Source organism: Gymnodraco acuticeps, unplaced genomic scaffold (assembly GCF_902827175.1).
Source record: "Gymnodraco acuticeps unplaced genomic scaffold, fGymAcu1.1, whole genome shotgun sequence".
Taxonomy (NCBI): domain Eukaryota; kingdom Metazoa; phylum Chordata; class Actinopteri; order Perciformes; family Bathydraconidae; genus Gymnodraco; species Gymnodraco acuticeps.
The window spans coordinates 4,427,204-4,440,604 of record NW_022990271.1 but is presented as its reverse complement, the minus strand read 5'-3'; the positions used below and the strand labels follow the sequence as shown (position 1 = coordinate 4,440,604).

Genomic DNA, 13,401 nt, shown 5'->3' with positions numbered 1-13,401 from the left:
TCCACAATGAGATGTGTAAACGGTTCACTTACCACTTGTATCGGCTGTAGTGGTGCTGGTTTGATCTTCTGGTTTGGTTTCCCTGTTAGTTGACACACATGACATGTTCTAATATACTGCGACACATCTCTCTTTAGACGTGGCCAAAAGTAGTGTCTCAGGATGTTCAAATATGTTTTCCGAACCCCAAAGTGTCCACACTCATCATGTGCGACTTTCAGGACCAGAGGACGAAACTTAGTTGGCACCACCAGCTGGAAAACCTCAGTTCCCCCACCATCAACAGCCACAGGAACCCATCTTCTAAACAACAAGTCATTATGCAACATGTATCCACTTGAAGTGTTTTCCCCCTGTGCAACTGGTGCAACACAGTCAAAAAGGTCTTTCAACGAAGAATCCTGACGTTGCTCCTCTCCCACCTCATGGTGTGTAAGTAATACTGAAAACTCAGACAAAGATGGAACCTCCACTGTGTCAGTTGACTTTCCATCTGGTAGCAAGTCATGATCCCTTTTGGCCCTAGCACGTGTGATCACACATGAGGCCGTGACGTCTGGCATCACTGTAGAGCACTTCTCAGATCCTGACTCAATCAGACCACCAGTGACTAACAACACAGAGGGAACATCAGCCCAGACTCTACCACTTGCCAAACCGTTACCCAGAATGAAATGTATCCCCTTGATTGGAAAAGCTGGGCGTACACCAATAGCTACCTCCCCTTTAACAAGGTCACAGTCAAGATACATCTTATGAACAGGAACAGGGAAAACCGTTAATCCCATCCCCCGACTCCGAACCGTGTCACCAGTGTCACTTTCCTCAGACAAAGGCAGAACAGAGTCAACGATAAAGGAGTCAAATGCACCGGTATCCCTCAAAATCTTAATTGGAACTCTGACATTTCTACCTACCAATGACACCAAGCCCTCTCTTATAATAGGATCATAGGACGCCAAAACCTCTGATCCCCATAAGTGGTCCGTAAGCACCTCGTTAACACAGCAGCTTTTCACAGAAACAGCTAATGCAACTGGTTTACCCACAAATCTTCCTCCCTTTGATTTTGCTCTAAGCGCCGGACATTCTGGTTTCCAATGGCCTTTCTCATGACAATAGTTACAAGTATCCTCAGATTTTTCCCAAGCCACTTTCTTTGGATCCATCCCCAATGAACCAACATCAACAGCCCTTCTACTTCCTTCAAAAACGGGTAGAGCTCCAGCGCGCCCTCCGAACCTGCCCTTATGAAGTAACACAAACTCATCCGCTGCCACCGCAGCTTCGGACACCGAAGTAACCCTGTGTTCTATTATATAAGTAGCAATGTTGTCAGGAAGAATGTTTTTGAACTGTTCCAAAATCATGAGTTCACCCAAATTGTCAAAAGAAGTGATGTCCAGAGCAGCTAACCAACGTTTAAAATGAACCGACAAATCCCTCGCCATTTCCACATATGTTTGACCCTGTTTTTTCTCCAAGGACCTAAAACGCTGTCGATAAGCCTCAGGAACGAGTTCATATGCTCTAAGCACCGCCAATTTTATTTTAACATATAGCTAGAGCTATCCTCCAGACATAACGCGGAATATGCAGACTGTGCTCTTCCTGTGAGCACACACTGAAGCATCAGGGCACAGTCTGCATCTAGCCAATCCCTAGCCTTAGCTACCCGTTCAAAAAGCAAAAAAAAATTGTCAGGATCACTTTCATTAAATTGCGGTAACAAGCGCAAGTTGTTAGCATCGAACCGATGATGGGACCTGGGCACCTGTTCACCGTGCCGCTCACCCAACGCCGCACCATCTCTGACCATAGAAAGACGTTGTCCTTCCATATCCAGTTTGGCTTTCTCAGTCTCCTGCCGCATCCGCTCCACTGCAATTTCCTTTTCAACCTCCATCTCATGCCTCATTTTGTCATGATTCAGCTGCAACAATAACATCTCCTTCTGCTGCTCAAAGGACAGTGAACTAGCCTGCAACAGTGGTTTTAACAACACACCTCTTTTCTCTGCCGGAAACACTCCCGTTTCACCTAATGCCGACACAATAGAGTCTTTTATAGTGCTTTTTAGCCTCTTATCGCCGACGATTTCCACCGAGAAATGTTCAGCAATAACGAGCAGCTGCTTCATTGAGACATTGTCAAGGGCTTCCTGAGATGGAGCCCTGATAAATGCGTCTACATCCGCCATACTATCACACAACACCGAAGCTTATACTGAGACGAAAAGCAAAAATAAATGATTGGAGTTCCCCCACTAACTGCGGCACCCACTAACTAATCTCCTCCCTAGTCTTCATGTAGTTACTTGCGGCAGGTACTTATGCACTGGAGACCGCTGGCCCAGCAAAGCGACTAGCAAGCTAGCAACAATACTGCGACCACGGCCATGCCCCCAAGCCGAGGCTTCAGCCAATTTCACCACAACATTAAACACCCTGCCCAACGATCCCAAGGGAACCGTCGCTATAACCTACCAGGGGAAACTCCGCACAAATAATGAACTAACTCCCAACACCAGCTTACCTTACCGGAATGGACGAGCCCCCAGCTGTCATGGCTTGGCTCTCAGCCACAACAAACGCGCGACAGAAACGAGAAGCGTGAATAGAAAAAAAATAGTTTATTTGGCTGCTGCTGAAGGACACAAACAGGCGAAACAAGAGGTCAGCTGGTCGTGACTGCTCTTCACGTTGCGTCCTCCTGCCAGGAGATAGAGAGAGAGAGAGAGATAGAGAGAGAGAGAGAGAGAGAGAGAGAGAGAGAGAGAGAGAGAGAGAGAGAGCGAGAGAGCGAGAGAGAGAGAGAGCGAGATCCGGTCCAGTCCTTTATCCGGCTAGCTCCAGCCGCCAGGTGTCCTCAATTCCGTGAGCACACACAGAGGGAGAGTCATTAAAGGACCACACACACGCATACCCACCACCAGAGATAATGAGGCAGGGGTCGTCACAACAGTGAAGCACAGAGGGACCTGGCACTTCCTGCAGTACACAGGTGTCTTCACCCTTTTGAGTCCAGTATCTAGGCACCTCCTGCAGTTCTTCCTGACCTTGGTGGCATCTTCACCATAATACTCGGGCATGCATGTGAGTGGTGGAGGAGGGGGTGGTGGAGGTGCAGGGCCTTCAGCAGGGCCTTCAGCAGGGCCTTCAGCAGGGCCTTCAGCAGGGCCTTCAGCAGGGCCTTCAGCAGGGCCTTCAGCAGGGCCTTCAGCAAACTCCAACAATTCTGCAGCAAGCTGCTTCACTGAAAGTCTTCTGGGTGTGTGGCTTTGTCCTGCTGGGGTCACTCCTCATCTAACAAATGTGGAAAAACAAAGATTAGATTAATTCACTGGCTTATACTTATAGGATAATATTGGACTATAAATGAATAATATTACACCAAATAAATAAGTAAACACATGTATATTCATTCACTGGCCATTCATTTAGAAAATGTAACTCCAAAAAGTAACACTATTTAGCATTTTGCCTAATCATTCCTGTAGCTTCTTGGCTAAGCTAGCACTGTGACGCAGTTCCACCAAACACATAAGTAATATATAAAAACAGAGAGATTACATACCTTTCCCGTGGTGGAAGTTTAACATCCGAGTCACTACTGTCCGGATCCAGGTCTGGCTGGAGGAGATCTTCATCATCCGACGAAGAGTCATCTGGTATGATCATAGCCCCGCTATCGTCAGCTAGCATCTCTAGCACCTGCTCGGTGGTGAAGCTCTCCCTCCTGGCAGCGTAATGCGTAATGGAGCCGGAGCGGGCGTAGTTTATACTACGCAGGATCATATCTTTGGAACCCATTGGTCGATTTGGGTGATTGACACCTTTTCTGAACCGTTAGAGCCAATAGAATCGAGTGACAGTTAGTAAGTCCCGCTAAACACTTAGGTCAAGTAGAGAGAGGTTTGCGTAAACAGCACGTGAGACAGCATTAGCTCGGGACTGCGAAACTTTATACCTACTCTGCTGCCATGAATGTAATGATAGATTATCAGGAACAATTCTAAAGTGACTAAGAGACATTGGATTAACCTTAAACAGCGTTTGTATTCCCTTGAACAAGAGCTTTGATCACAAAACAGCAACGGTAAGACATAATTATTGTTATGGTTTTGAAAACTGTTCTGGCTGCTAGCTCAGTGAGTTTGTATCCTACAGTGATGATACTTATAAAAAAATAATCTGCGGAGTATCAGCTTTCAGATGATATGTAGTTTGTGCAGAAAATATTAGTTTAAAGATCGTTTTTGCTAGTTAGGCACCGGAAGTAGCATCTGCCCGTTTTAGCTAAGTGCTAATGCTAACGCTTCTTGTGAGACTTGTGTTTTGTTTCGGTAAAAATGGTTCGTATCGTCAGTTAGCTGAGATTCTTCTCGTTAATCTGGTATAACACATTAATAGGTTTTTAAATATTAAGATGCCCTGAGAGAGACACAGTGTCATGAAAAAAAAAACAGGGTCCCCGCCGGCGGGGACCTTCGGGCTTAACAGGTTAATTGAGTGTGTCGAGATAATATGTAGTGGGGACAGCTGGTATTAATAACACATTCATTCAGACCATTAATTACTCCGCCTTATTTTGACCTGAGATACTCTGCTGCGCTGAAATCTTTTATTGCAGTTGCTTTCCTGAACTGAAGCATATTGTGTCTCACGTGAAAGCAATCACCTGCTCTCTCGACACTCTTCCCATAAAGTTGTCATTAACACAACTAGACCCAACGGGCGTTCAGTCATTAAATTAAGCTAGAGCTAGAAAAAAATCCTTCCAAATGCTCCTTTTTTCTCACTGTACCAAATGCCAGTCTGGTTTCATACTGTAAGTCTGGCTCTATCAGACAGAAACAGGCCTCTTGACTAATGGTCCTTTTTGGCAGCTGATGCATCAAATTGTGAACTCCTTCTACTGTAGATGTATACACATCCTTTGACACAGCAGACCAACCTATTCTTAGCAGGTGTTTCTGACGTTGACTGCAGGCTTCAACCGATGTATCCAAAGGCTCTCTGTCTGTTTTAATTCCCATCTTAAATCCACTGTTTCCTGTGAGATCCCTCAGGGTTTGATTTTAGGTCCTCTTGATTTATTGGTCCCACCTGACCATACGGCTCAGAAAATCTAATCTTAGATGCAAATGTAGTTAAGCTTTTCTTAATTGGGATATTGTATCCGCCTTTTAATTAGAGAAGTAGAAAGCATATGTACTTGATGGCTCGATTATCAGTCAATACAAAAATGTTTCAACGTGCATTAAAATGAAGGCAGCCCAACAAGCTGTAAACACAACATTGACATTTGATCATTTTGGAAAGTTAATATCAACGTTTTAGTGAACATTTGCTTATTTACATATCCAGCAAATACGGAGAAACATTTGCATTTGTTTGAAGTGTTTCAGGCTACCTGGCAAATGCTAGCTAATATTCAGCCTGCTTTTATCTTTTGGCTGATCACGGCCAACTTCTGAGATAAAATATCTGGCTCTTTAGTGACTGAATGCTCCAGCTTTTTGACTGAACACAGCTGCCTGATGCAGATGGAAACAAGGTTAACAGAAGTGCTTAATGAGCCCAAACTGTAAAGTTGCAGGCTGTAAAATATGAAAGCAATTAGCTTAAAGACAGTACCATCACTTTATGTAAAGGAACACAAGAGGTGAGGAGAACTGTAGAGTATTTTGGTTGAACAAGATTAGTCTCTAAAGTTATTGGTTAGAGTATCTCTGATAAAGTAATTTATTTCTACATGGACATACATGTGTCAGTTTGTAAACAACACAGAAGAACCAGGTTAATGCTTCAATAGCACATACTGCATTACACATTTTCGGAAAAAAAACATTTCCTAAACTAAATAAAACAAAAGGTAGTTTATCTTTAAACCCGCGTTACCTGAGAAGTCTCGTAGCTATAAAAGGAAGAAACACTATCTTTGCTTGTTTACATCTAAATGCTCATAACTTATTCAGTTCACTTAAGAAAGACAAAATGAAAAGAACAGAAAAGCAGCAAACCTACACAACAGCTGCTGTTCAGCTCTGCTAACTGCAAAAGCTGATTATTGCACTATTATTTGGAGGATCAGTATGAAAGATAATGTGTCACAATCAGCAGTGATGTCAGGGAAGTTCAAAATAAGTTTGAAGTCAACGCATTGTCATCATTAACAAACGGAGGCCAATTAACAGCCGAGTCATCCATACAACAGGCCCTGTTAATCATAATGAGTGAAGATGATGAACATGGCAATGATTTAAGCGTAGCTTCAGATGTTATTGAGTCGATGCAACAAAATGGAAAACGGGTTATTTCAAAAATCATATCAAGTGGGCCAGATGTCGTCTGAAGAAAGAGTCACGGTTGGTTGAGCTCCACATTAGATCTGTCTGTCACATATCTCTTTAAAAAATGAAATACATTTCATGTAAAAACAAATTTCATTCTAAGAGTATTTACAATATCCCAAATCACGCAATTTGAGGTACATGGTCTCTTAAGTAGCTGTTCGGAGACTTTTCACCATATCACACGACCTTCATCTGCAAAGGGAGGCCTCTAGTTGTCATGGGAAACTATTCAATGCTTTAAAAAAAATTGTTATTGAGAGGAGAAAGTACCTAAGTTGGTATGATGACAAAGCAAATTCTGCTGATGAAAGTTCCAGGCACTACTTAATGAACCTTATGTGGAGCTTTTATCATCATGCAGTGGAATATAATGTTATCAAACTCCGAAAGGCTGCCTTGTGTATGTTCTGCAGTCAGCCAGAGAACCTCTTTCAAACCATCTCATTCTTTAGTTTAGTTACTGAAATAAATCTTTAGTAAACCTCGTCACCCTTGCAAATGGCAGATGACACGAAAAGCCACCATGGTCACAGGTGGGAGTAGACAGCCTTTCATCCTTAAATGCAAACCCTTTACTCCAATTGTTTGCAGCTTTATTTAATTTGTCCACTCAGCAGAGGGAAAGGCCAAACTTCAGCTATTTCGATTTTAGAAAGGAAAGCCATAACCTTTGAAAATGCTTTTCTTATACCTTCCCTGATACCCCATTCTGCATTAACCCAGTTACAAATCTTTCTAAATGATGCATGTCCTTCAGGTGACAGCTTGTTGGCCTTCACGTACAGACCTCTGAATCCCACCAGCCCTTCTGAAAGACAAATTAATCTGGTGGTTTTATTAATGCTGGCCCCGCCGATAAAGAACTCATTCAGTTTACATTGAACCATTACAGTTCTCTCAATACAACCGATTTATTTTTATATCCATATCTTTCCTTTTCCATTTTCAAGTACTTATTGTAACTCTTAAGTGTGTTAAACATGAATGGAGCAAGGCCACTTACAGTACACAACCATGTGTAATGGCAGTTACACACTGGAGTGGAATAAAGCTGGATCCTTGGTGTAAGGTCTAGTCAGCCAGGTATTTGTGAAAACAAGAAAGTATGCTCTGATTGATAGCAAATACAAATATACACACATGTTGGTTTGATGCACACACAGATACATTCATAGTTTAAAAGCAGCAAAGTGTCCTCTGTAGATAGATAACGTGGGGGTTTTGAACATTGAGAGTTCAATTGCCATACAAATAACAGCATTGGTTGTTCAAATGCAGACAAGCAGCAGTCACCATACTTATACAATCAATCAGTTCTTTTGCTTGAGAGTGTTCAGCTTCTCACAAAATGTCTCCGCCCTGGACTGCTGTGGTCTCTCTTATTGCTGCTTGCACTTCTTGGTTGGTTCTGTCCCACTCTCCCACTCTGTCCTCGGTCCTCTGTCCTCTGTCCTCGGTCCTCGGTCTCTCCCAGTATGTCTTCCTGCTGCTCTTCTTCTTGTATCGGCAGGGCTGTTACCTGCAAATTGACTCCAGGTGCTTTTAATTGTGACATGTCAGTGTCAATAAGCACTGCGGAAGTACAGGGGTTTAAATCAAAGTCTAAACCTTTCCAAATAAAAGCATGCAACAGGAAGTAAAACCAGTTAAAAAACCCACAATGCATCGCAACACAATAAAATCAGCCCTTAAAAGTATAGAAACCGTCCAATTAAACTATTCAAAATACTTCGGCATGTGACATGTATTTTACTCACTCAAAAATGTGGATTTTTGATTAACGATATGTTAAGCTTTTCTTTTGAGTCTTTAGCTTGATATCATTGCTCCTCATGCTGAATTCCTGCAAGAAAGAGTGAGACCTTATTCTGTGCAAAATTACATATTTGAACTAAACTCAAACTGAAGCTTGTGAGTCTAAGTTCTATATAATTATCTGCCCTCCACTCCAGCTCTATACTGAAACATCATCGTGCTTCTCTCTGTTAATACAATTGTAATGACAGCACGGTACTAGTCCTATCAAAGTGATACTGATAGAGAGAGAGTACTTGAAACTGATTGAACTTTTTTCCTACAGACCAGGGGTTGCAGCTGCTGCAAAAGTGAAGCAACCAAGCTGCAATCAAATAGCACTTGCAGTGATTGGCTTTGTGCAAAACTCTAAATAGAAATAGGGGTGTTTTTTCTAGACTTTAGTTTGAAAAACGTTCTAATGTTGACTGGACAAACGTCATTGATAATAGGTACTGGGTTGTTTCACTAACTTAGATACCAAGCCACACTCAGGAAACAAAGGGGCAACTTGAACCAAAAGAGTTGTGACTGGAAGACATCTCACATTTGTTTGAGAAAGTGAACCTACCTTTTGTTACTCTGTAACCATGACCTTGAACTGTCATTAACTCTAACCAGTTCGTTTTCTGAGCCTAAATAAACCTTATTTTCCAATATAACAGCGATTAGGGATGTTTGAGAGGCATGGTTTATATTATTAATGATAATTGTTACGGTCCTGTGTCACAAAATAATTTAAGCTCAATGATACACCTACTGAGTTTTTCCGAGCTTTAAAGTGAGCCTCCTACGCAGAGCAGGAACAATCTTCTTATCAGAGAGGAGGAGGACAGAGAGGGAGGTGCAGCAAGTCCAGGCAAGGGAGTGCTGATGAGAAATCACATAAAGAACCGGGATAGAGACTGCCTGTGTCAGCACGGACCACCGAGAGCCCCCCACTGGAGCTGTAATCCAGAGTTTTAAAGTTAACGTCGCTACTTTTCAAAACACTCCCTGTGCGGGATTGGTCCAGCAGGTTCAGGTACACTTGTTATGTTTTTATGGTTTCATAGGAGTCTGCAGTGGACCGGCGTACAATACAAATATTTATTTATTATTTTCAGGTTGCAGCGCTGTGGTCCAGGTTGCAGTTTAGCTGCGGTTTAATAAATAACACTGAATCTCAACACATTTTGGCTGACTGCAAGACTTTCCATATTGATCCAGCAGAGAATTATTCCCTTGTGTTATGGAAAACATATATTTTGTTCTTCCCTGAGTCTCATGCAGCAGTGAAATGTAGAGTAGTGGTTCGGTTTCACCTTTCTGACTCAGCTTCTTGATGTAAGGAGGTTTTTAACAAGCACAATCGGGAAGGCATGTCTGCAGAAATTGAATAATTAATTTAGAGCAGCGGTGGTAGACTGTTATGATAGCACCTTTTTCCTTTTTTACAGTATGTCAGACAGTCTTTGCTCTAATGTTACATAATCAAACACACAGTGTGGCACACACATCTTTTAAATGTCTTCTGAAGAGGTGAAGGAGCCATCTGGCAATTGTCCCTCCCATCTGCTTTAATGTCACCTTCAACTGTTCTTAGAAAGCTTTCTTTTCTTTCAGCATTCATTCCCTTCTCATTACTTGCTCACATCCCTGACCCAGAAGGGCCTTTCGCTATTTTCTCTATTAATGATAGTTATCTTTCCTTTCTTCTTTTTTGGGACCCTATACTGCTCGAGGACATTTTCCCAGAGCTTGAAAAGTGATTTTGAAATATATTCTAGGTTATGACAAAAGAAAAGGTGAAGCAATGAAAGTGTTTTTTGTCAAGCTGCCTTCAAGATGCATTCAAGCAATGCCAGACATGAAAAATTCAGCCTATTCCCATGTCTAAATGACATCTATGGTGGATGGCTGCTCCTCTATCCACATTACTCCTGTGTGCAGGGGAAACAAGGACAGTGGAGAGTTGCTTGAGAATTAGAAAGTTTACCCAAAGAATATTAGGTCAGAGGAGGAGAAGGAAGATAAAGGTGTTGCTACTGGGAATATTTTAGCCCAAGAACATTTAATAACACAGCTAAAGTAGGAGAATAATTGCTGTAATGTATCATATAGCTCTGAATATCTAAATGCTTACATTTTGTGGTTGGTTTTTTTTGTGCTAATGCTGTTTGTATTTGTCTCCACAGCCGTGCTACGAGAGGGTAAAGGACTGGCTTAATGAGAACCTGGTGGCTCTTTGGATCTTTGCTCTATGCACAGCACTTACTCAGGTAATTACAACTTTTAAGTTGCGCTAGTTATTTTTTCAGCAATCATTAACTGGGTGCTTGCTATCTGCAGCCTGAGACAGAGGCTTTTTCTTTGTGATGAATAAACCTAATAGTCGCAACGTCCTCTGCATTAAAAGCTGAACAGAGGATTTATCTGGACTAGTAAGCCTCTTGTGTTTCCGCTGTGGACCACATAGGAGGATTTGACTTTCCGTAAGAAAACTGTATTTCTCCTTTCAGCCAAGTGGTACGTGATGCGTTTACACAAGCTGTGAGGAGAAATACTCTGTTCTTCAAAGCATCAATCACAAGAGGATCCTGTGAGGCTGCAGGCTCCTTTTCAGTCAACGGTTAGATCCTCTGTGCCCTTCTTCAAAATCTGTACAGCAAAAGGAAAATGAGAAAAAGAAACAATCTTTGCCACTTCACCCCAATATCTGAGATGTTTGCCGGCTGACTCAAGTATGCTTTAAGTACAGGAAAGAAAAGCAAACGTGTTAATGTAACTCTACGAAATCATCTTCAGCTGCTGCAGACCTGCTACCTCATCAGATCTGACTAGTAGTTCATGATGTTCAATGTTAGCCAACTTTAGAGGAACTGATAACAGTCATTACTCACAGTCATGTCTTTCTGTTTTTACCATTGTTACGTTACACTTAGCATCATTCATTAGCTTTGATTATTATTAATTGTGTGTTTTGCATTAAGGAGTTTTGGTAGAGCACAGCATTTTCAAAGTCGTCCAATACAGATTTAAAATAAATGTCACAATATGTTTATATAGAAATGGAAAAAAGGGATAGGTTTTTTTTTAGATAGTTTACAGCCGTTACATCCATGATTTGTAACACATGGACATGGTTCATATGAATGCGAGAGCACCTTATTTCATCCATCAACGGAAACACATACTCAGACTACTTCTACATTAAGCCATCTGAATTTTAAAACAGTATTGATGCATGAAAATTATTTGTGTCTACAAATACAGTAAATGTGTTTCCATACTGTTTTTCTCAATGAACAGTTAAACACTTAAACAAACACAAAAGAGTAAATCTGTTCTTGTTTTTCTCTAACATTTTGTTCTACTGCACAACAGGCGGCCCAGATACAATGATTTGGTCGTGTTACTTTAATACCACAGCTGTGTATTGGCTCTATTGACATTTCAAATGAATGATTGCAGATAAAGTTGGAGGGGACTTAAAGTTGTCCTCTAAACCCTTCCCCGGCACACAAAGCAGTTTTTTTTCTCACAGTTTTTGCTAAGCTCTTCAGTTTACCCGATCGAAACATAAGCTGGAATGTTGGGGAGGAGATGTTAGGATGTACACTGTGGAGGCCATTTTTGTTATGCTTATTTTTGGGGTGAGAAAATGCAGTTTTAGTTTCATTGGAAGACTGACGCAGGAGATACAAGATGCTCAAATGTCACCAGCTTAATGGGGATGCATTCTCACACTCTCCGTACATACTGCATAGTTATGTGCAGAAACATTTTGTTTTCAATATATTATTGCTCTTATAACTAATGTTATGTTTGGATGTTTATGTGTATTTGTTATCTTTTGTGGTGCCTATTCTTTTTTGCGCACATTTAGTTAATGATGAACTAAAAAAACGTAGGAAATGGGCCATCTGATGTCAACAGTGAAAATGACTGTAAAACTTTCAAATCTATATTTTGTTCAACACAAATGTTGACTTACTTTGCATTTAGATAGTCATCTGGTAAAAAATAAGAAAAAGTAGTAAGAACAGAGTGGCATTCAAATTGAAAATTTGTGTATTTCACTGAGATAGAGGAAAACAGAGAAGAAAAAACAGAAGTGTGTCCCCCAACTCCAATCGGTGTGATAAACGAAATGAATATTGCACAGATTGGATGCTGTTGCGGATGCTTTTCTTTTTATCATTCAAGAAATAAATGTAATGAGATTTTAGATATGGGTAAAATGTTTTTGAAGTTTATTGTAAAAACATGTATTATGCCTAACATTTCACTGACTACACATCTGAAGCCATTAACACCAGGTTTTAATGGGTGATTTGTGTTTGTGCAGATCCTGGGCCTGGTCTTCTCCATGACGATGTTCTGCCAGGCAGTGAAAGTAGAGACCTTCTACGCCTAGCGATCGACCCATCCCTCGCTCTTCAGCACACTTGGATTGTTTCTCATCAGAGAGGGACAAATATAGACCTCCTCCTCCTCCTCCTCCTCCTCCTCCTCCTCCTCCTCCTCTTCCTCCTCCCTCGAAAGACTCTTCTTCCCTTGTCTCTCTGTGACATTCCCTCTCGGGTGTCACCACTTCACAGTTTTTCTGCTAACTATCAAGACGCACAGTGTCAGTGTTTTATCTGAGTCGGTTCCTATGGTTTGCTCTGTGTCAAAAAGCTAATTTTTGTGATACATTTTATGAAGCAGTAATATGAACATGTATAAAAAATGTAACCCTCCTTTTTTTTAATAAGTGTTTTGTTCTAAATTATTTTATGGTTTGTATGTGTTTTCAAAATGAGAGCTACAGTTGGGGACTGAGTGAAGTGCTGCAAGTGCATGTCTCCTGCGATGGTGTATTAAATGTTCTGGCTCCACTAAACAGCATGCGTCATCTTGTCATTCCTCAACAGGAAGGGTTTCACGTGTAATCCTGCTGTATTCATGCCCTAAAACCCTCGATGACGAACACAGGAAATTCTACGGTAGCTGGCATTTCAAATTATTTATATATTGCCTCAGCCTAGACATTCTGGAGTCATTAAAAAGATGAGGAAGCACTTAACTAAACAGGAATTAATTAGATAAATCTAAAAGGGAAAGGGAACTGCTTTGTGACTCTCTGCCCTATGTGGCTTTTTCACTGAGTGGATTTATATAGGACACAAGAATAACACAGTCTACAATGAAAAAATACTCTTCCGGAGAAATTAAAAATGAACAAGTAACGGGATCCTGCAGACTGGCCCGGGGCGATTTCCCTC

The 13,401-nt window shown here is 41.4% G+C and overlaps 1 protein-coding gene across 1 annotated transcript in view; it reads left to right on the top strand.

The window, feature by feature from the left end:
- The window catches only part of tspan4a (tetraspanin 4a), a 132,153-nt gene extending 119,132 nt beyond the window's left edge, over nt 1-13,021 (top strand). Inside the window, exons 6-7 of the mRNA XM_034221046.1 lie at nt 10,330-10,413; nt 12,483-13,021. Coding sequence (XP_034076937.1) covers nt 10,330-10,413; nt 12,483-12,551 — 153 coding nt within the window. The 3' untranslated portion in view covers nt 12,552-13,021. The remainder of the gene's footprint in view (nt 1-10,329; nt 10,414-12,482) is intronic.
- The last annotated feature ends 380 nt before the right edge of the window (nt 13,022-13,401 follow it).